This window comes from Crocodylus porosus, unplaced genomic scaffold (assembly GCF_001723895.1).
Source record: "Crocodylus porosus isolate Cpor-Errol unplaced genomic scaffold, CroPor_comp1, whole genome shotgun sequence".
Classification (NCBI taxonomy): Eukaryota; Metazoa; Chordata; order Crocodylia; family Crocodylidae; genus Crocodylus; species Crocodylus porosus.
Window position 1 is genome coordinate 4,517,508 of NW_017728933.1, and position 23,154 is coordinate 4,540,661.

A 23,154-nucleotide genomic window follows, 5' to 3' on the forward strand; every position below is an offset into this window, starting at 1 on the left:
GGCAGTGACAGCGACTTGGTGGATAAGAACAAGTGCTGCACACTCTGTAACATGTCCTTCACCTCTGCAGTGGTGGCTGAATCTCATTACCAAGGGAAAATCCATGCCAAAAGGTTAAAACTGTTGCTAGGCGAACAACCGGCATTAAAGGCCACAGGTAGGTCTAGAGATGCTGCTGCTGAGGAGTTGTTGTAAAGCAGGACACGGCCCATTTGGATCAATGGCTCTTCTGCACAGAAGCAGGACTGGTCAGTGCTGCAGCTTGACTGCCTCTGTTGAGACAGTCAACGGGTAGCGAAGATCCACGCGAGCGGGCTTTCGTTTCTCTTGCTGTCATAACAACCTCTTTAAAAAAAAAAAAAAAATTGCAGGTGCTCGTTATTGTCTCTATGGTCTGCACAGATTAGTGGTGCATCAGTCGGTGTTGACTCTTCCATTAGCACATTATCTCAGCATCCAGATTCCTGTAAATATTTTGCATGTTGGAAGACGGTGTCTCTGCTAGGCATGTGTAACCGCAGCTCATTTTACTGATCAGAAGTTCTTTGACAACTCGGCCAACGCCCTTAGTCACCCCTGCCTGTTCCCGCTGGAGCAAAATATCATTTGTTTTTACCTGGGAGGGAAGTCCTGCTTTAAAAACATTTTGGATCGATGGCCTCCTGCGTCTTGCCTAGCCTGCATTCATGCCACTCTCTGCAGGGATTTCAATCATGCAAGCCCATTAACTTTCCCATTTAAAAAGGCAAACGCTGGAATCGGATAATTTAGCCATCTCATTGTTTGCCTAACCATAAAATCCGTGCAAGTCTCTGAAACGCATGGGAACCAAACTTCCGCCGAGATTCGGTCGGGACACAGCATACGTGAACAAAGCAACTGTGGTGCTCAACGGGCCTGCGAGCAATGCTACAATCCCAGAGATAGAGGCTGCGTATTTCATGATGACTACAGTGGCAGTTCCTTTAGAAAGGGATTTAAATTTAGCTGTGCGTTTTATCCCCTGTCTAATGAGCTGTGCATAAATCCTAGGTATAATTAAATAGATTTTTCTTTTCTTTTTTTTCTTATTTTCCAGGGTGTAGAAGGCAATGTATAAAATACCACTTGTCTTTGGCTAGTGTTGCCCTTCTTTTCACCTGTGGGAATAGCGGGGACTTGCTTTAGACCCGGGCTTACTCATTGTTTTAACTCCCGGAAATCATCATCCTGAAGGGAGCGGTGGCAGGTCATCCATGATTCATTACAGGTGCAGTGGGCACTAAGTGACCAGCTGGCACTTTGCTTATGACTTCTGTTACCTAGCATTCGAATTACGGTTTAAAAGCCCAACTCGGAGGGATGGAAACTGTTGGAAATGGGCACGTCACCGCCAGGATGGAGACCTACCTGACCTGACCGGCCACGGCATGTTTTGCATTGCAGTCCTCGGCCGGCTGACTCATGAGAGAGATGTGTTGCTCTTGACTGTGTATGTAGTGCTAGCGACTGGCATCCCCAACTGCGGACCAGGACTGTGAAACCCCTGGGCAAAATGTCAGTCTGTGCCCGAGCCTCCACAAGAGAAGGCTGAGGGGGATCTAGTGGCCTGTTATAAACTAGTCAGGGGGGATCAGCAGGCATTGGGGGAGTCCCTGTTCCCCCGAGCACTGCCAGGAGTGACCAGGAATAACGGTCACAAGCTGGCAGAGGGTAGATTTAGGCTAGACATCAGGAGCGCTACTTCACGGTCAGGGCGGCTAGGATCTGGGACCAACTTCCAAGAGAAGTGGTGCTGGCTCCTACCCTGGGGGTCTTTAAGAGGAGGTTAGATGAACACCTTGCTGGGGTCGTTTGACCCTAGTACTCTTTCCTGCCATGGCAGGGGGTCGGACTAAGTGATCTGCTCAGGTCCCTTCCAACCCTAGAAACTATGAAACTATTACAATAAGCAAGAGACCAGAGGACAATATGGACAAATAGTCAGGAAACGCCAGGCAGCAATGTGGTAGTGCTAGTCGGCACGAGACAGAGCAGTCCTTGCACACCAGCCGTCTGAGTGATGCTCTTTCTTCAGCTCCTAATGAACCGTATGACTACTACATGCCCATATGCAGCAAGTAAATTAATAGGTAGGCATCAAGCGGCTGAGGACTAAACGCAGCGGAGGCTGCTGTTTCATTTCATTTTGGCCCCAGAAGTCACCTCTGCAGAACAGGGATACGGACCCGGGGGTAAGCACCTCCCTGCCAGGGGTGTTAGCAACCCTGGCAGGCAAAAAAGGCGAGATCGAGACCGCACCGTGTAAGAGCCCTGATTGCGCTTTGCGGGTTGAGCTGACTTGTGCAAATCAGCTGCGTCGAGTCAGCTGAGGCTGGGGAGCCAGCAGGGCAGCCCACTTGCATTGCCACGCGTCGCGGGCTCTTCAGCTGAAATAATCACAGGGAAGGAACGACTCGAGCGTGCCTCCCCTCTTCGAGGCCCTTGATCTAAGAAACAGGAACGTGTTAATCAGCAGCTTTCCTTCCCCCCTTTCAGAAAATGCCCTTGGGCCACCACCTGTTTGGTCTTCCCGCGGAGCGGGGATCTCTCCGCTGGAATATGGACCAGCCTGTTTGTGCCCCAGATAACGCGGGAGTTGTCGAATGCTTTCGAGACTCTGCTCCCAAGACCACTGGGAGGCAGCTGCTAAGAGTATTCGGGATATGGTCGCGGCTTGGGGCAGAATAGCATCCTGCGGCCCGTCTCCCGAGTGCTGCTCACACTGCATTAGCAAATACTAAGATTACAGTGCAAGGTCTCTCTCTCAAAAAAAAAAAAAAAAAAAAAATGTAGATTGGCTGACTCTGTGTGCTGGTGGAGGGTAGGGACAAGGGTGAGTGAGTTGCCCTCGTGTCCTGGCCATAAATACAAAGTTTTCTTCCACAGACTGCAAAGAGGCTCCCTGCAGGCCCTCTACATCTTCTTGAAAGATTCAGGCAGCCACAGAGAAGGCCCAGGGCTCAATCCACTAGCCCTGACTCTAATGACTGATGATGGCACAGCTGGTCCAGGGTTTTGATATTCTGCTCCCTTCTCCAGACGGCACCGCTCGATGCCGTCCAAGGCTGGCACCCACCCCACAGTCCTGCAGCTTTCTCCCCATAACTCTTCTAAGGATGAGTCATAGTCAGAGTTTATTTATGAGAGAAATAAAAGGAAAAAGGGAACGGGTATGTAATATTATGATAATGTAATCTCTTCAGAAGCTAACCACTAGCTTAGAACAATTAATATTAATCTCTAGCTGTCAGGTTGTTGCTGCGGCTGTAAAATGCAGCCCCTCCTGGTATTCCAGGGACCTTAGCAATGATACTTGTGCAACGGGGGAATTGTCTAGTCTACCTCTCAAGCGTTCACAGGGAGCACACCCAGGTTGTGCACCACAGGGAAAGCCACGGCAAAGTCCTTCCAGGTTCCCTGAAAACACGCCGGCTGCAGGCTGGGGCTCAGCAGTTATGGTCCTTAGCGTGAGGATGGCTTATCACAGGAGAACATCCCCTTCATGGTGGTGTCTCGGCTCGTGATGCTTCCTTGCTTTTCCAGAGGAGGGGAAGCATGCCCTTCCGCCGTACCAAAGCCTGGCAGATGATCTGAGTTTTCAGCGATTTGGGAAAGGATGCTGAGAACTCAACAGGCACAAACTCAGCCTCGCCCCACAAGCCAGCGTGCAGCTAGGATCGTGCTCGTTAGACCCTCCGCTCTGCGGGAAGCACAAAAAGGAATGGATGAAAGCTACCCATGGCCTGGATGGCGCGGGCCAGCAGGATGGCCAAACGAGGCAGAGGGGAAAACGGCATGTGGAAACATCTTCCTACCGTGAATGTTGAGAGTATATTTGTAATGGAGCTGATTTTTAGAGGCTCAGAGGGTCCGCTGTTGCCACTGACCCCAGTTGGAGCCGTGGGTGCTCGGCAGCTTTGAAAGCCAGGCCTGAGAGGTCCACGTGACGGCAGGCCTCAAACACCAACTGTTCTCAGATGGCCGCCCACGTGCTGAAGCAGTAAAATTCAGGCACACCAGGCTTCCTCAGCCCAGTAACGGTGCTTCATTTGTATGCAGGCAGGTGCTTCTCCCGGTTTGTTTTGCAATGACTCAGTCTGTGCACCTCGGTGATGCAAACCTGCAGCGCAGAACGAGTGTGCCGAGTAGTGCTCGCTGAAGTTACCAATCCCAGATCATTTGGAGGGCAAGGATTTGAAGTGCCCAACCCATTAAAAAGCCTCCCCTTGTCCTTCCAGCTGTGGGACCTGAGGAAATCCCCTGGGCTGCCCGGTTAGGGGAGAGAGAGAGAGGGGGGATGGAGCCAGTGCATGGCGTGGGATGGGCACACGAAAACATCTCGGGTCTCCTGAGGCTTGTCATACCATCAGCTGCTAGCACTCTTGTGCCTACCTGTTTCTAGCATTTATGCAGCTCGTCTGGTACGCTAAAGCGAGGAAAGAAATGATCCGATACATCTGTGCTTCTCCGAGTCGCGGCATTCGCACGCAGCCGCACGCTCTTCTCGGCACTGGAAGTAGAGGGGAAACAGCTCTGGAAATCACACAGTCGCAAAAATAAATTTAGGAGAGAAAATGAAGACGAATGCATGCAGCAGAAACTGCAGGGGAAACCGAGAGAGAGAGAGAGTGTCTTTCTTTAGTAAAAGAGTTGGTGTTGCAAGCGCGTTTTGCTTTTCACTTGCATTTTAAAAGTGCTTCTACTAAAATTGTGGGCCTCCTTGGACATTGCCCAGACCGCCGGCTGTACCCGGTGTGCTCCCCCACAAATTACCTGGGGGAGGTTCATAATTGCAGGGAGCCAGGAGCTTGGTTTGGCTTCCCTTTCAGGACAAACAAGAGCCCCTATCTCAGAGCTGGCCCCTGGTTCAGAACAGGCTTGGATTGAAGATGGACACCTACGCCATCTGTGCCTGCCTTGCCACCTAGGTTCATCCTCCCGAGCATGGACGTACCCATCAGAGTCTACCTTAGCTCACGTAAATACTTTCCCAGGCGAATAACAAGTCAGCGTGGCAGGAAGCGCCCTTGCTTCTCTGCACGCTTGTGCGTTCCGGGAGAGATTAAGGACTTGCTCGTGCATTGGCATGCTGTACACACAGCTGTTTGTTTGAGCTCTCTCCTGCTTCATCACCACAGCGCACGTCATGTGGATCCTAAACTGTGAATAATGTGTACTCTGACGGATTTGGGCAAAGCAGCACCGTTACGTATCTAATACTCTTTGTCTTAGCACTTTTGTCACTCAAATAGGGCATACCAAGATACTGCTATCAGGCCATCTAGATGCCTTCCCCTCTGGCTTGGAACAGCATTCGTCACCCCGCAGCGGCCCCGTCCTCTCACCGGAGGAAGACGACAGATGCGTTTTGCAGATATGTTCCCGTCTATTGTGCACAAAGCGGTGCTGCTTCTCTGGCTTGCTCGTTACCGTAGGAAATCTCCACTCAGGATCGATACCTTTCAGAAACGTGCCACTTGTGCCTTTCTGTTGTAGCTGAACAAAATGCAGGTGTTTGATTGTCTAGCTTCTCTGTCAGAGCTGCTCGGGATCCGCCGAGAAGCTTTTTCACTATGGGAAAAGCGATGCGTCATCGCGGTGGTGACATGCTGCTTTTGCGGGGTGAGGCGGGGGCCCTCGGAGACTTTGCCACCGCCAGTTTTGATTAATTTCCGCCGTCACCTCCAGCATCTGTCAAGCTGAATGCAGTCATCAGTGCGAGTTATAAAGCGGGGGACTGTGGGTAGAAGAAGAGCTGCTCTCTTCATTTATCAAAGTGTGGGGACCTGCTGACATCCTTTCAGGAAGGTGGAGAATTGCACTTGAGCACCAGGAAAGTAGCCTGGCTGATGATGAATCGTCTCTTCGGGAAGTGCCGTGTCCCCAGAGCAACGATTCCCAAGCTACTAGGTAATTGCCGTACAAGGCCTCGCGTTGCCTCGGTGGGTAAGAAATGACACCGGCGAGCGAGATGCCAAGATGTCACAGGCACCCACGTTTTTGAGGACACATTAATCTGCTCGCTCTTAACAACTCAAAACACAAGAGGCCGAGTTCCCTTGGTGCTTGGCTTTGTCTCTTCTCTGATGCCTGGCGCCAGTTCTCAGCTTCAGGTTTGTTGGAAGCGATGAAATAAAGCGATTTGCAGAACGCGGCGGCAGCCGGTTGGCGGCCTGCGCCCATCTCATCTCTGGGCATTCATCTGTCTGCGGAGCAGTCGAAAATAGCCTCCAGGATGGTAGAGAGGAGGCATTAATGTCGTCTTATTGTTACTCTGAGCTCCTGTAGCTTGATGATGATGAGCGCGTGCTGTCTGCTAAGTATGCCTATACATAGAAGGCTTTGCACATGGGAAATACGTCAAACAGCGGTCCATCGCCAGCCTACTAAAGTGTTTCCGGCTTTCAGCAAAAGCGGGACATCCCCACTTCCGTCCTCCACTGGCGAAAGAGGCAAGACAGACCAGCATAAACTACTTGAGGCTCTGACAGTAGCAGGAGAGTCAGCCCCACACCTGGCACACGTGCCTCTTGGGATTTCAGGAGCACGTTTTATAAAACCTGACGGCGCACCGTGCTCGGCTGTTCGTTTTCATGCTGCTCCTCGGGGAGTGACACCTCCCCCCCGCCATTCTCTCTTTGGTGCGAAAATCCTGTATGCCACAAAGGTACATTTACACGTGGAGCCAAGTTGGCTGTCGTCTCTTTCTGTGCAGGAGGATTTTGAAGTCCGATAGACGCTGTAGGTGCTTTGCATCAATTGTCGGTTGAACGCTGGCTGGCAGTAGTTGTAAGACACGTTGCATGACTAAGAGGAGGATGGTTTCTTCGCTGCCTTGCACCTGAGCATCATCTGTGCCCAGCGAACAGGGAGGAGCGTGGATGGGAAGATGCTTGACCTGGTGGCTTGTTGCGGGCACTCTCCGTGCACACAGGCTTCTGTTGCTGGCTTGAAGCCTTTGCTTTCTGGTTTGCTTGGGTTCAAATCACTTTGTGGAGAAGACCAAGGCAGAAGGGATGTCCTCTGTCCAGGAATTTGGTTTTGATCAGCACAAATTGCTAATTGGTGATGTAAGTGGATGAGAGCTGGGCTTTGGTGTATAACCTAGAGTTCGCACTTCCGTTTAGCCAGCAGAGCAGCAAAGGGCAGCAAATACAGTCGTCATTTTTTAGTGTGCAGCAGCTATAAATCCAGATGACACTACTAGCTATATGAACTTAGGCCACCCTCATCCCCTTCCAAGACAACATCCAACATAAAAACCAAGAGAAAGCTGGCCCAGAGAGCCAGTGCCTTTTAACTTTATAGTCTGAGGCCTCTGCAAGCCGCATGTCTAATATACCACGGCACTGTAACTCCTGGATCCTGGGACATAAAAATAGCTGTATTTATAAGGTGACAGATGCCCAGGCACCTCTACGGTTATTGCAGATAATCTCAGCAGTCAAGTATAAAGATAGGAAGAGAGCAGTTTAGCGCTGCAAGACCTTTGAATGGCACAGTTTTGTGGTGGGAGCAAACGCAGCCTCTCTTCCTGGATTCCCTTTACAAAAAGCGGCAGCCGGTGAACACGCTCGTAATTCTAAGCACGTGGAAATAGGCCGGCGGGATGGAGGCATCCGGCACGTCTCCAAAGTCGGGCCGAAGTGGAATAAGCACCCGGACGCCCCCCATTGCAGAGAAGTGTGTGCAGGGAGTCATTTCCCTGCACGGTGCACCAGGCATCCAGAGGGCAGGACAATCTGCCATGGAGACCCATTCCCCGTGGACACCTGGTTTCAATTGCAGCACGATGCCGAGAGCGGTGTCCAAAGAATCGTGATCTTGCACAGACAGCCGTAGCGGTTTCCCTTCCAGACCAGTGCCTGCTTCGCTTTGCTTTGCATCCGTAGCTTTTCTCTCTGGTGTGCGTTTCAGGGCCCAGCCTTTAATTACAGGACCACTTAATATTTTCCTGCCATTATTCTGGATTGTTTTCATTGCCTTTTAGGTTTAGGGGCTTGGTGGTGTCGTATTTTGTTTGTTAGCATCTCCGGCGCTCGATGTTTCTAGAGGGAATACTTTTATTTGTTGGCAAATCAGTGACTTGATGAGGAAAATACAGTCCGGGCTTTCCTGCACAGTGACAGCTCCATGTGGGTTCTTTCAGAGAACAAGTTTGGTTATTCTTTACGTAATGAAAACCTTTTGTGAGCGCCAGAAAGGATAGAGTTAGTTATTATATTTCCATGGCAGAAAACACCAGAGTATGTGAAATCAGAGCTGGAATGATTTCAGTATTGAATAAAGTGTTAGGAATAAATGTACAGAACAAATTGCTGTGTATGCGCTCTGGTACAAAGTGGTGTCATATACTGACTGCGAGCTTGGGGCCAGGCGAAGCGAATGGAGGCAAGTGGATCAGGAGAGGCACCGAGAGGCTTTTTGGTCTTGCAGTGCCTCTAAGTAGAAAAACGTGGGAAAAATGCTAGAAATTGGACGTCCAGCTAGCTAGATGAGGCAGTTTGCAGAGGTAGGAGTGCTCAACAGTTGTGCCCCGAAGCTCCTTTTTCATGCTGGGCTTGCAGCGGGGTCAGCAGCAGAACAACTCTTTTTATTTGAGAACGAGGAAAAAAGGGCCGCATCTACCAGCTGTGGTCATGGCAGACCTCAGCCATGCCACGTCCTGTGCCCTTGCAGCGTCCCTGATGTTCGGGTCAAATCTGCAGTCCTTTTGTTAACTCTTGGCTGAGAGAGTACATTTGTGAATCCTCTGTAGGGTCTTGTTCTTGCTGGTGCATCTGGAGTATCAGCCTGGAAATCTCTTCTTTAAGCTGCTCCCAGATCCGGGCTTTGGAAGCAGAAGAACAGTGTCCGAGCCAACAATAATTCAGGCAACAAAAATCTGATCTCTTTGCCATTGTCATCAAAAACAATAGGCATTAGAAAACCCTGGAAATGGAGCCTGGTTGTAGGTAACCTTAGAAGCGCGATACAGTGTCCTGCAGGAGAGCTAATAGAGATCTTTCGCAGGCAGGTCAACTGAAGATTTGTAACGTATATTAACGCTCCCAAAGCACAGGGAAGAGCACAAGGGGTTCAGGTCATAATTATACGTCTAAATCTATTGCTATTTTGCTTCCGGCCTCACTTGGCAGAACAAAGTAATGACATTGTTTCATCATCGGCGCACGTGATCTCATTAGGGCTCGGCTAAGCCTTTTGATCGGGAGCGCTCTCAAACTGATTTCAAGAGGCTGCATGTTTTCCTGTTCTTACACCCAAGAAGCTTCTTTCCCAAGAGCACGGTTTGTTAATCATGTAGATGGCAGACATTTTATCTCAAAAGGTGACGTTAAAAAAAAATGAAAAAAAACCCCCACATGAAAAGGAATTTATGAGCAAGGTACACTAATTAAGTGCCAATAACGGCATGCTTCAGTATCCCAGTATTATTGCAATTTTCCTCTTTGCCACTGTAAACAATCTCTCGTGGCGGTGTCACCTATAATATCTGCTGGAGAGGCTGTGGCAGTCGGAAGCTGAGGCCCTAGTCTGTGATGACTAATAGTCCATTTTTCTTCTGAAACGTTTGGATCAGGATTGCATTTGCAAGAGTAAACCGGTGGTGACACGGTGACCCAGCAAAGCACTGGGAGCAAGAAGAGGCACCTAGTAGTCAACACCGCATTAAGATGTTTAGAGAAGGGGATGTCTCCTGGTTACCCTAGTTATATATGATGTTTTAAATGTCTTCCAGCGTTCTCTGGGCTGTTGTTTTTTTCATGTCCAAACACTGAAGCAAAAAATGACGAGATGATTATAAACCTGTAACCATCTTCCTATTCAGAGAGAGGGTTGGCTTTAAATGCACAACATCTCTCTGCTTTGATGTTTTGTTTTGTTTTTTTCTTTTTTGGTAGTTTGTCCCCAGCAAATTTTTATGCAAGGAACGGTTTGCAAAAAAGAGAGATGACCGGGCAGTGGTCCATAGCAACAATAAACCAGGTCGCCACAATGAGACCCGACTTTTCCCTCCAAGCTGGTGCAAGGCAGATAACTGAGCGGTGGCGTCATGCTGCCTAAGCATGCTTGCACTTGGTTTTTAAGGCAGATGGCAGATTTCTAAGCGGCGTCATTCTAGATGTGCGGAGCGGTAATCTTTCTAATGAGAAGCTGTAACTGCTGCCAGCACCTCCTTGCGTCTCTCCCAAGGTCTGGCCTTGTCCTAACATTAGTGGTTAGCTTGGGAGAGCGTCACTTCTGATTGTGTCCTTTTGCAGAAACCACGCTGAGTTCGCTCAAGCAGCCGCACATGGACAGTTCTCCCGTCGTCCCTTCGCCCCATCAGAGAAGAGACTCGGACAGATACTGCCAGCTCTGCGCAGCCTGGTTCAACAACCCCATGATGGCCCAGCAGCATTACGATGGCAAAAAGCACAAAAAGAACGCGGCCCGGGCTGACTTACTCGAACAGCTAGGGAAGACGTTGGACTTGGGAGAGTTGAGAGGTGAGAGCCTTTGCGAACGTACGCCGCCTGTGCGTGGGCAGAACAGACTTGTCCTCTGGGGGGTTGGATGTCTGCGCCCTGGCCAGGCTTTTCCCTCCCCTCTGTCATTCTTCGTGGCACCTTCCAGTCTTTCAGCACCCTTTGCTGCTTTCCACACCATCCATTCCTTTGCGGTCACGGCTGTCTCCCATCAGCATTGCTTGTGCCTCTCTCTAAGAAAGAGGATCTCAGAGAGGGTCTCCTGTATTAGCCCATTCCTATCTCCAGCCCGCACAGGCGCGCCGCTTTTGGAGCTGGCGGAGGGGATTTTGGTGGCCTACTGAGCCTGCCGGGGTGCTGTGCTTGTACCTTGACTCACTGTATGGTCTTGGGCGAAGGAGTCTCTACTTTGCAGGCCTTACTTTTGTGGAAACGGGCACCGAGTGTTGTTACTGCAATACACTGGAGCAGCCTCAGTGTATGCGTCCAGGTGCCCTTGGAGCCACTCGAATTCAAGTGCCCTCTCCCCCACCCCGAGCACGTGTATAAATGCCCAGTAGGCATCCGTTAATGTCTAAAGGAAGGGCCCTCTTTGAAGGCTGTTTTCTGCATTGCTCTAACCTTGTGCATTATGTGCGCACAAGATGATTTAATTAACATAGACCGGAGAGTGAGATGGGTTGGATTTTCAAGGCGGTAAAGGAGATCTGGCGCGTGCCAGCAGGGTGTTCCATAATGATCCCGTTAGTCTCTTTTGAATTTCCCTTTAATAACTCATAAATATATACTGTCGCTTGTGCCTTTCTTGGTTTCTAATAGAACTTGTAATGGTTACCCAGACCCATAGTGAGGTACCCAGGATGAGCGGGATGACTCACAGTATCATAAATATGACTCAGACAGCCGCTGACTCACCACCTCCTGCTGAAAATATGCAGCGAAGAATAAATGGGATGGTAACGTGCAAGTGCTCGCTACCTTGAACTGTGCTGAACTTGACTGTGCCTGGGGATGCGATTAGCACTGTATCAATCAATTGTGGAGTGTTTTCTTCCTTTGCTTGTGGCTTGGGAGAGCTGGAAATGGAGGACTTGAGCAAACCCCTCAGTCCATGCTGCATTTTTTAAACGGGCTGTGGCTCTGAACTGCATGGCCTAACTTGGATTTGAGGGTATGTCTGGTGTGCTGGAATCGTGCACGAATGTGCGGGGGAGGCAGCATGTGCGTACAAGCAGATGCACAGATCTCTGTGAAAGAAAGCACCTTTCAGCTCAAGGGGGTTGCCTGTCAACCTGGCATTTTGGAGGGGCAGACCCCACGGGCATCCCGAGCACTTGGTTCTCCCAGCGCTTCTGGTGGAAAGTGCTTGTCACCCCAGTTGCACTGCCCTCAGTGCTTTTGCTGCACAGGAGAACTTGGAGGGGAGCTGTAGGACCTCTTTCCTGCCTCCCACAGTAGGAGGAAAGTAGGTCCAGATGGGCCGTCCCTACCCCCCGGGGACCTGCGGCTGGGTTAAGGAAGAGCAGATGGGCTTTGCACCCGTTTTCCCCAGAAGGGAGCAAAGCATCTGTGGCGTCCCACTTCTCCGGACTTCAACCAAATGCAGAGCAGCTGTTTGGCTGATCTGACTCGACTCGCCTATCGGGTTTCTCAGCCCGGTGCATGTGCAGCTCGCCTCGGGCCTCTGAAAGCTTGAGCTTTTCGTTGCAAAGCCAGACCGCGTTTAGCGAGCGTCTGGGATGAACGGGTGGTTCCTCAGCTTTCCCAGGCAAAGTGTCGCCTGGGTCGTGAACTGCCCACACGTGACTGGGTTCTGGTGATGCTTGGTTAATGCCGCTGAGTGAAGTGGGGAGATTTGCTGCCGATACCTTTCATGGGCAATGAGTGTTTCGAATCCATCTGGACAGAGGGGAAATGACATTTGGTTAACATTGCTGGTTGGGTGGACAGGAGGCATGTTACTCAGCATTCATTATTCTCACAGGCGTTCAGCAATCGTATGTCATTTCAACTGGTTTTGCAGCACTGTCTACCCGGTGGAGGCCTGACATATTACTTGATAAATATGACGTGTGCTCACGATACCCGAGAGGTCCAGCTGCAAGCAGACGGTCTTCCCTTATTGAATGAGGATTAAAGTTTAATGCAGACCGGGGCGGTCCAAATGAAGCAATGTAAACTGTATTAATTAGCATGTACATACAGCCTTGCTTTTAGGAAGAACAAGCCTTAGGAACTCAGATAAGCATTGCAAATTGGGTTTTTGCAACACAACAGAGGCTATCCCCCTGGCTCTCCTCCTCGCCCCTGCTGCTGCAATAGTCTTTACAAAGTCAAACGTGCCAACAACACCTCACCCTGACTAAGTATCAGTATCCTGACTAAGCCCCCAGCTCTGCCTAAATGCATGGGCTACTGGTCTGTGAACCAGGGGCAAACCTCTGTCTATTAACCCTGATTTCAAATTCAAATTGGATACCAAAGTTGTAATGCACCTAAGTCAACAGGCTTTAGAAAATAGTGAGCACGCTTCCAAACAGCCTGGGTTATTCCTGTAAGTCACGTGGGAGTTTTGGGGCTGGAGATGATCCTTGCTGAGAGCCACCAATCCGTGGACCCTGAAGTTGTGGGAGTGTGTGTGTGGGGGGGGTGGATAGCAAAGCTAACTTGGTCACCCACGGGAACCATCCCCAGCTCTGCTATCAAGATCATCCCTGTTAATAATGCACCTAGCAGGCAATTTTGTTAAACAGCGCTTTGAGGAGCACGAGTCCCATTCCCAACTGTTGCAGAGCCACCTGGGCACCCCACTCCTGTCGACTTTCTGGGGAGTGCAGGCCCTTTGTCAGGCAAGCGCTTTGTGCAGTGCAGACTGGTGCACCTAATAAATTCGCTCTCCCCTCCCACCTTGGTGGACTTGTTTAGCAGTTCAGCTGCTAAGCGCCCTTTGTTTTATGGCCCTAGGCCCCTCTTGTAGGAGGGGAGCGTCTGTAACAAATGGGAGGTTGGCATCAACTGGTGTTGGGATGTGGCTTGCGGGAGGTTTTCCATTTGTTAGTCCCTGTTCCGACAAAAAGCACGAGCAAAAATCCCATCCTTGCTTCGCCTGCAGGCTCGTGTTGGGCAAGGCGGCTCCGGTCCATTGACACTTGGAGTGCCTCGTGTCCCACATGGAGAGGTGCAATTTCTGCATGGTGTCTGGGGACCTCACACCCATGTCTGGGCAGCGCCAGGAGCACAAGCATGAACTTTCAGTAGAAACAGGGCAACGTGCCGTTTTCCTTCTCTGAAGGCGACCCAGAAAAGCAGCATGATTTAAAACGTGCTTCTTCTAGCACCTACAAACTGTGAACCCTGCTGTCCCCAGCAACCGTTCGACCGTAGACCCGAGAGGGGGACAGTTCTTCTGTCCCCAGGGAGTTTTGTGCTTTGAGAATGAATCCCCATCTGAAAAAACCCTTGAGGTCGGGCCACTTGGATCCGTTTTGCGAGCTCCAGAAAGCGCCGCTTGGATTGCACTTTTGTTTATCACTGTTGCTACTGCAGATTTCCAAATGAGCTATTGGGACCCAAAAGGAATGGTTGTGCCGTTGCGAAACTTTTAATTGCTTTCTTTAGAAACAGGATGTTAATGAAAACCGCCCCCTCCCTGCAGGAATGCTTGGTTTTGGCAAAGTGGCTCTTTCCAATGGAAAGCGTGACATTTGCATGTCAGCTGCCCAACCAGCTCTACCGTGGTGCTGCTCGAGATGCATTGGGGAATCCACCCCTGGGAAATGGCCCCAGAAACGAAGTTACGGGCTCCCGTGGGTGGTGAGGATCGCTGCACTGCTTTCCTGTGCTGTGCGCTGCAAGGTTGGCAGAAACTTGCTTTCCAGTGAAGCATTAACACCCAGAGACAGTCCCCATTTAAGCAGTGTGTGGAAACCTCGGGGACAGAAGGATGCTCTGTGGGTTCATACTTGGGAGCTCAGCCCAAATCCCTCAGGCTTCGCACGAGGATTGAGCACCCCTGGGACACAGGTTTCCTAGGCTGACAGCAGTCAGGTGGCCTTAGTCCATCGACATGACCGTGGATCCCAAAGTAGTTGCACGTCTGTGACTAGCTCCCATGTGAGAAACCCTCTGAAGGAGGCTGCCAGCAAAACCCGCTTCTGCCCCGGAGCCTGTGGTTCTGCATCTCGCAAGGAAAAGCTGCATCGCGTTAGGCTTCCTGGCTCTCCGATGCGTTCGTCATCCCCAGCTGTCCCAGGCGCTTTCTTCCCCCCTGAATGCAGGTCCCTGTTGTTCAGCTTGAACTCGAGAGTCAGCAAGCTGCTTCCCCAGATCACAGTGCGGGATTTCTCAGCGGGTTGTCGTGCTAGCCATCGTCTACTCTGGCTCCTAAATAGGTCTGTGTCTGGTTATGGGCCGCGTTAATTTTTTTTTTTTTTTTTTTTCAAATTCCTTTTGAGAGATGTAAATGAAAAGGATTTAAGATGGCTTGTCTTAAAAATGTGCCCCAGCTCTCAGAATAATGGCACAGCCAGACAGCAGTCTTGTTCCTTGCTTCTGGGGTTTTGTTTCCCCTGTGCTGTAATATGTTTTCATGTATGATGTTTGCTGGGAGACTAACGGTGCCGAGGATTAGATGGGAAAAGAGATGCAGAAGGGAGATCTCTGTATTGTAACTCGTGTAATAACCAGGGTGGAGTGAGAGCTCTCGGGCAGTACAATCAATGAGAGAAAATAGCTTTATTTTTAGCAACCGCAACGCTGTGTGTAGCATCAAGTAAAAATGATAACGCCGGCAGTCAGCAGATATCTGCCAGTCTATATAGCCGAGCAAACTCTCCTATTTGGTGGTGGCATTAAGCAGCACAACACGGCCCATCTTGCTTTCCCTTCTCCTTGTGCGTGTCAGCCGGTTGTATTCTCACATGCGCCCTGCATTCCCAGCGGGGTGTGTTATCTCGGCATTCGCTGGATGGCAAACTCACTTCCTTTTCATGTCCTCCCAGGTGGCCTGCACCACCGTGTTTTAAATATTAATTCTGTTTTGACTAGAGGGGGAACCTAGTGTTTGATTTATAGTATTGGAGTTGGCGGCATTGGTTGAAGTCCACAATCTTTTGATTTCCTGATAACGGTTAGCGTAAGATATTTATTGATTAAATATGAATCTGTATTTGGACAAATAAGCATGGAGCGATATTTAAGGGCAGCCGCGATGGAGGGATAAGTAAAGCAGCAGCCTGTCCTCCCAAACAGAATGGCGAGGCCTTGTTTTCTGTTCAGGAATGCAGAAGGAAGAGAAATCAGAAGTTGCCTTGGCAGTAGTACTTGTCCCTTCCCTCTGCGCAGCTCTTACTGGCGGTACAAGGGAGCGCATGGCTGCCTAGCCAAGGAAATCGGGTGCTTGGCCTGAGTAGGAGAAGCTTTTCAAGCTGTTGCGCAATGCTTGTCCACGCCTCTCAGATTAGTCTCCAGCCTGATGTCTCTTGAAAGCATTTTGCATGCATTTCCAGACCTGCCAACTCAATCTCTTCCTAAGCTCCTGCTCTGATAGTCAGCGGGTCCCAGAAAGCTAATGCTGTCATCTGACAGCCTTATCTACCTGGCGACAAGCTTCAAACCTTTGGGAAGTTTTCTCCATGAGCAATATAGGAAGGTGTATATTTTATGTCTCCCTAACGAGTTTCTGCACTTGAGTGATGTTTGCAGCCCTGGGTATGTGTTACTGAATATGAAGTATCATACCAGCTTCCACTTAATCTGCCGGGACGGCATCTGCTGGAGTGGCTTATCTGACTGCAAGCCTGGCAGGAGAGCCCTGTCGCTCTAATTACCCAATGCTTGTATCCAAACAAGAAGCCCTAGCTGGTCCCTTGGTGCCTGCTGTTTGGCTCCCAAGCTCGCAGTGTGCCATCTCAGCATCTCTGAGGATGTCTCCCGCAGGCGAGCGAGTCCCAGTGGTGCTGGTACGAGACCACACCGTGTAAGAGGAGTCCCCTTGTCCGGGGATGCTGGTTGTTCAGCCACCCTCAGCCAACAGCTAGTTGAGCTGTCGAAGGGCAGACGTTCAAGAATATAACAACGTGGGCATGAAGCTTGGGGGCTTCCCACCCAGCCCTGTTCAACTGCTTGCGAAGCACCGCCATCCCAGCCTCCTGCCTTAGGGGTTGTTTTTTTTCTTTTTGTCTGTTTTCTCACCCGTCCGTCAGTTTGGTTGCCCTGGGTTATGGCATATGTGATCTGAGTCAGCTGGAAGTGTGGAGACCCAGCCTCTATTGTCTCAAGTTTGGCCTCATGACCTGGGGGGGGGGGCAGTGGCTTGAGTCCAGGTCAGGGTGTGATGCTTTTCACATTTGGTCGGTCACCAACAACACCTGCCCCAATCGAGTCTGGAAGGTGAGGTCAGGAGGGCTATTTAAAAGAGAGGCTCTCCAGGAAGAGGGGGAACCACAGTGGGACCTGTGCGCTGCAACTTGACCCTCGGCAACTTTCACTCTCTTCCAGGATGCTGGAAGTGAGTAAATGACCAGAACCTTAACTCGAAAGGTAGCGTACAGTAATGGAGAAGCGTATTAAAAGGTTATCAGGCCAGTTCTGTTTGCTCAGGGTATGCTTTTGAGACTTCTCTGACTTGTACCTCTCCCCAAGCCTACTCCCTCTATCCAATAAAGCTATGACCAGCTTTGGGGTACATGCTTGAGAGGGAATGGGCGCGTCTTTTTCTTCCCTTGACTTGGCTGAGTAAGGGAGGCGACCGTCTGTGCTTCAGGTTGAAGGAAGCACCCCAAGATCTCACAAAGGGCCAAGCGCTCTCAAGGTCTGCAAGGCCTGTGTACCCCAGGGGGCACAGGGCCTGAGCAATGACCAGACGCTGGGTGGTGGCACCGGTTACCCCAGGCTTGCGGGTGTGCCATAGGAAGGGGGTTGGCCAGTCGTAGGCATCCCAGGGGAGGCACTCCGACCTTGGCAGGTGGTTGGGCGGCTCAGTGCAGAAACGCCCCCTATTGGCCCGTCACACTGCTCACCCTAGGAGGGGAAGTTGCTGCATTAGGGGAACCGAGTTTGGCAGTTTCCAGCTTCTCTCAGACTGTGCCAGGCTTGAACGAAATTGCCTTTTGCTCCACCACGTGACATGTCGCCAATCTGATTTCTCGCCCGGCGTGTGCATCTCTCCTCTCTCGCTCTCCTTCGTCCTCTAAAGCAGGTGGTCTCGACATGGGCAAAGGCCTTGCAGCAGCGACTGACAGATCTTTGGAATGGGATTCATGGGGAATTTAATTAATTATCGGTTCTGCTTGTTGCTAGCACTGAGCTGAAACTGAATTGCAAACGCCTTTCACTTTGAAGGTTGGTGCAGTGTGTAAAAGTATGTCCTTCATTAAGCAAGCCTGGAGTGGCTTTTCCATGCAAGTATATAGAGCTCTGAGTGAAGAAAGTGAACCGAAAACTTAAGGTACAGTCTTTTCTTTGTCCTGCCCATAGTTGTAACCTTGGGTTCTGTGAATTTCTGTGCAACAGCAAATTAGCTGCCAAGACACCTCACAAATGTGTGCGTCTCAGATGACTTGACATCACATCAGGCCTAGGTAGGGAACAAAAAAATGACATTTCTATAAATAATAAAATCAGCCAGCCTGTTCTCTCCTATCCACAGTTATCCATTCCTTTCTTATGTTCTCTTTGACATAATAGGCTGCAAGGTAAGAGTCACTTCCCACTGCGAATGCTTTGCACGCCTCGGGGCTGGCAGCCAACCTGGCTGGAAATAGAGCCGTGCTACACACACGCGAGCACATAACAGGTCCCAGCCACAACCTCGAAGCTGCCCAGCAAGGTGGAGATTTCTAAAGGAGGTGAACGTGGGCAGCTGTGCTCTCAGCTCAGCCTACTAAGTGCTTGTGGACTGCTGGGAGCAAGCACTTCACTATGCAGGGGTTGAAAAGTTCAGCTTGAAACACTAGTGGTGACCACCTGAAGCCATGGTACAGACTGAGCACAGGAGTTGGGGCAGAACCTGGGCGGCTCTCCAGCGATCTCGAGGCTCTTGTCTTCTGGCTTTTCCTTTGGCTTTCTCTGGCTGCCAAGCTTTGATGCTTGCAGAGTGATGGAGACCTAGTTTCAGGGACAGCCTGGGATACTGGATGCTGGAAAAAGGCTTCGAGTACTGTGGGTACCGCTTTGGGTCGTGACCCTCCTGCTAAAACTCATTCGGCATCTCCGTGGACAAGCAGGGGGTCGCAGATGCAGAGAAGGGGGATCCAAGGCTACCTCGTAAAGGGACGGCGTTGGTGGCTCGCGGAATGAAATGCTGTTAACCTTTAGCTGTTGGTTGGTCTAGACGTTGGTATGGAGGGGGGCTGCATAGGAATATTAACTTGAAAGCCTTTATATTGCCTCGGTTACAAAAGAGCTCAGTGACTGGAGACACAAACCGTGAAAAATTCTAGCCCTGCAACAGCTGTAACACGTGTCTTCCGCCCCTCGCAATTTCACAGTATGCGATATAAGTACTTTCGGTTCTCTGCTGTCATTTTTGCTTAGTTAAAAGCAATTGAACAAGTGTTCCCATGGAATGTGTTTTAATGCACTTTATGCAGAATGACATTAATGAGCCTGGTTATTAATATTTTATTTACGGCATATAGGAGTGTTATTCAATTTTACATGAATCGGTGTCAGGCTTCATGGCGAGGAACGCTGATGTGTCACAGTGGTGTAAAGGTAAACACCAGTGCAGTAAGAAGAGTCACCAGGAGTTTGTTCCCAGATCTAATTCACTCCTCCCCGCTCAGCATAAATGATATAAAAGCCGCTGTCAAATCCGGCGTGCTTGCCTTGTGAAAACTGTTTGGTCTCCTCCACGTCTCGCTGACTGCAACGGCCTGGACCCATCCTGCCAGGGTCCACGCGCAGCCCCTGCGCACCCACCTTCTTGGGGCAAGAGGCCAAGCAGAAAAAGCTACCTGTCTTGAAAATGCAAAAGCATCTGCTTTTGCATTTGGGGTTTGCAGAAAGTGTGCAGCTGGCCCTGGGGGCTCAAGGAATCTTTCTGCAGCCTGTGCAGTAAAATGGCACAGGAGATTCAGGCCTTTGATATTAGGAAAGAGCCAACTTAACCCCAAGGTGGTTCAGCATGGGGGCAGGCTGGAAATCTCTGTCGCTGGAAGCTCTCGCCTGGGATGGTGTAGGTAGAGGCAATCCTGATGTTGTCCAGAGGTCCCTGCCAGGTAGATGATTCTGTATCCCACTTCGCAGCTGTCGGCCACGGGCTCATAATCACCGTGGTTATTTGTGCAGCTCCTTCGGTGTCCGTAGGGTTGCATCCTACCGCAACACCGAGGCCCTTGGCTCGGAAAGGCATCCGCTGCTGTTTGGCTGTCAAAGCAGGGGCCAGTCTTTCAAAGCAGCTCCGCATCTATCACACGGCATTTATTAGTGTAACAAGACAAGGTTACGGAGTGACTTAATCATGGTCGACAATTACCTACAGGAGTTAGATAATAGGGAGGGCTTTGCAGTCTAGCAAAGAACCTGATGCCTGAAGGTTGGCCCTGGGTGAGTCAGGCAAGAAATGGGGGCGCAGGTTTCATCTCGAGGGTGGTGAACGGGGGTTGTGGGTCAGGCGCTATCCCTGGGAGTTTTTACATCAGGTTTGGCTCTGTTTTCAAAGAGATGCTGTAGTTCAAATGGGCGTTCCTTTAGGGAAGCACCATGGCTTGTGTTGCTAGATTAGGTGATCACGGTGGTAAATCCATGGAAATGGGGACTTCCTGGCTTCGGTCAGTCTGTAAGGCAGTCTCAAAATCCTTCTCGCATCAAGCTCGGGGGGAACGGTGCACAGTCTCCAAACCAGAGCTGCTCTGAGAGAGGCAAAGGTGCCATTACCCACGTGGGAAAATGCCTTCCCTGCCTATTCTTGGTTCTGCGCCCCTTGGTACAGACCTTGGCTGACAAGGAGGCCCAGGCTTTATGTGCTAGTCCCATTTTTAGCAGGCTGTTTGTCTTTATCGGCGTAAGGGAGGCTGAATATCATTAATTTTGATATTGTGCTCTGCGGTTCCCAGGATAGCTGGTGCCCTGTATTGTCTGTTGAAAATTAGTTCCATTTGGTAGATTATCCAGAGCTAATTTTATTTCTTTTTGTCACAGTCCTGCAGGGCTTATTTCACACTTCAGATCGGGGATGCGAAAGTCGCTCTGAAAACGTTCGATTGCAGCTGAGATTTTGCAGCCTCTCTCCTCCCGTCCTGCCGGGCCTCCGGCGTTGTCACTGATGCTGCCACAGGCGGGCGTGGCAATGTGGCGGGACGTGGGCTGATAGTGGATGGTGCGTTGCACCCGGCTGTGGTCTAGTTGAGCAAAGAAGAGGTATAGTCTCTTCGTTTGTGTGCCGAGGCAAAAGGGGCCTCCCCATGGGCTATCTTCTTGCTAGCCTGAAACTCCCGGTTCAGAGGTGGGATACCTTTTATTAGCCCAAGAAGAAACTGCAAAAACATGATCTTTCTTGGCCTGGAAGCTTGCCAAGAGAAAGAATTTTTTTTTTTGCCATGTCTTAGTTGGGCTAATAAAAGGTATCGTCTCTGAACCAAGAGTTTTAGAGGTTTGCCTTCCTTTGTGTAGCCAAGTGTGAGCACATCATGGTAACCCCTTGGATGCTGGCAGGACCCCTGGCTTCACCCTCGAGTACAGACCAAAGGAAATCCTGTTACAAAGCACATGTCCCCAGACCTAGTAGCTGTTTCTGGGCGGTACGGTCCCTGCCCAGCCCCTCGCCATGATGAGGAGCTTGCTCCAGAGCGCAGGGCCTGCTTGACAGTAACTCGCTGTCCAAAGCAAAAGTTTCTTTGTACAACGTGGGCTGCAGCCTTCTTATGGCAGCCACAAAGATGGACAAATGCAAACAGTTTGAAAGTCGGGCTCGGATCCTAGCAAGTTAGGGTTGGCAGGGACCTCGTGAGGTCAGCTAGTCCTGGATGCGCTGCTCCCGACAGAAATGTGGGCCTTGGACTAGGTGCTTTTATCCACCGGAGCGGTATTAGATTTCTTAGCTGCTGACAAAAAAAAATTCAGAGTCAAATTTTCGTTTTAGTGCCCTGATACTGCACGTGCAAATAACTGATAGGAAGCAGCCTTTAAGTATTCAGATCAGTGCCAAGGATATCAACAGTTTTCGCTGGGTTTTATCCTCCATATTCTTGGAGCATTATTAGTAATAAAGATAATCCCTCCCTAAATGAATGTAGACTGTTTCTCTGGGTGGCTAGTGGAGGATTTGAGGCTGACCCAGTTACAGTCTCTTCTCTGCCTTTCAGGCTTGCGAGCTGTCAGAGTAGCTAGCTACGCATTGTCACCGACTTCTGCTTAAGCTAGTGTGCAATATGCCAAGCACTAACGTTTGCAAGGTGCTCCGGGAGAGAAATGACATAATTCAGAGGTGGAAAACCGTGAAGTCTCTATACACCTGCCTCTGGCTCCAAATGCCATCTTGACTACCTGCGATTTGTTTAACCGGGTGCTTCTGTTTCTTTGCCTCCATGAATTCCTAGAGCTTGTCATCGTTTCATGTGGCTAGTGCCCTCCTACCAGTAAGAATAGTTACTGCTGTGGAGTACCTGTTGGAGAGTGAAGGATGGGCATGGTGGGATCTGGGGAAATTGAGGACGTATAATTCGGTCGGTCAGGGCAAGAAAGCCGTTTCAATGAGGTGCGTGTTGGGTGCTGGCCGCTTGTCCGAGGGTGCCTGGTCACCCTTTGTGCTCCAGTAGGAAGTGTTATGTTTCTACGTGGAGGTGTTTTTACTTCCACTTGCCATCGAAGCATCTGACCTGTAACGAGCCTGATGTTGTGGAGCACTGGCCTCCTCCTGTGCAATTGACCCTGTTGTGGTCACAATCAGTAAGCTGATTGCAAACCTTCCCCTTCCTTCCTCAGAAGCAATTTTTCTCCCCGGCTTTCCATACACAGCCCTCTTCCGACACAAACGCTCTGATTTTGAAAGGAGCAGAAATCTGATCAGGAGCACCTAGTAATCAAGGGGAGCCGCTGAGTTGATGCTTATAAATGTGTAATTCATTCAGTCTGGGTCGTTCCTTCAAAAGCAGGGATGTAACCTGTTAGAGGCCAGGATGACCTTCCTGAGTGGCTCAGTGTGCAACTTGAGGACTGGAGGGGACAGGAGTACATTTGAAAAGAATAAGTCAGATTCAACTGCCAAGCGAGATGGCGGTATAAATCAACCAGTATCCTGTCCAGCCCGCCTCCCCGTATCATCTGCAAATGCTTGAGAGGCATTCGCAGGAGGGTGAGTTATGTCGCATTGTTGGCACCTTGAATTTTTATGTGTAAAACCGATGGCTGCATTGCACGTAGGTAATTGAAGCTCAAGACAAGCATGCCAGACAAATGGCCCAAACAAATTAAACTGTTACATGCATACAAGCACTGCTGCTGTGCAACAAAGAGCCATTACTCAGGGAATTGTGTGCATGCACAATAGCTGCTAAAGAAATGCCCGGTATCACCGACAGTCTTGTGTGGATTACATTTGTCGAGATTCAGGGGGTTTTCATTAGCGATTCAGAGTTGCTGCATAGAAAATGTAGCTGTGTATCAAACATGTCATTGGTGAGATCAGTCAGAAGCCGGGCTGCTGGGCATGGAAGCAGAGACC

At 50.2% G+C, this 23,154-nt stretch overlaps 1 protein-coding gene across 3 annotated transcripts in view; it reads left to right on the plus strand.

Moving 5' to 3' along the window:
• ZMAT4 (zinc finger matrin-type 4) overlaps positions 1 to 23,154 on the plus strand; it is a 104,830-nt gene that overhangs the window by 58,615 nt on the left and 23,061 nt on the right. For all 3 annotated transcript variants that reach the window (XM_019546064.1, XM_019546063.1, XM_019546066.1), the window contains exons 4-5: positions 1 to 157; positions 10,284 to 10,511. In XM_019546064.1, coding sequence (XP_019401609.1) covers positions 1 to 157; positions 10,284 to 10,511 — 385 coding nt within the window. The remainder of the gene's footprint in view (positions 158 to 10,283; positions 10,512 to 23,154) is intronic.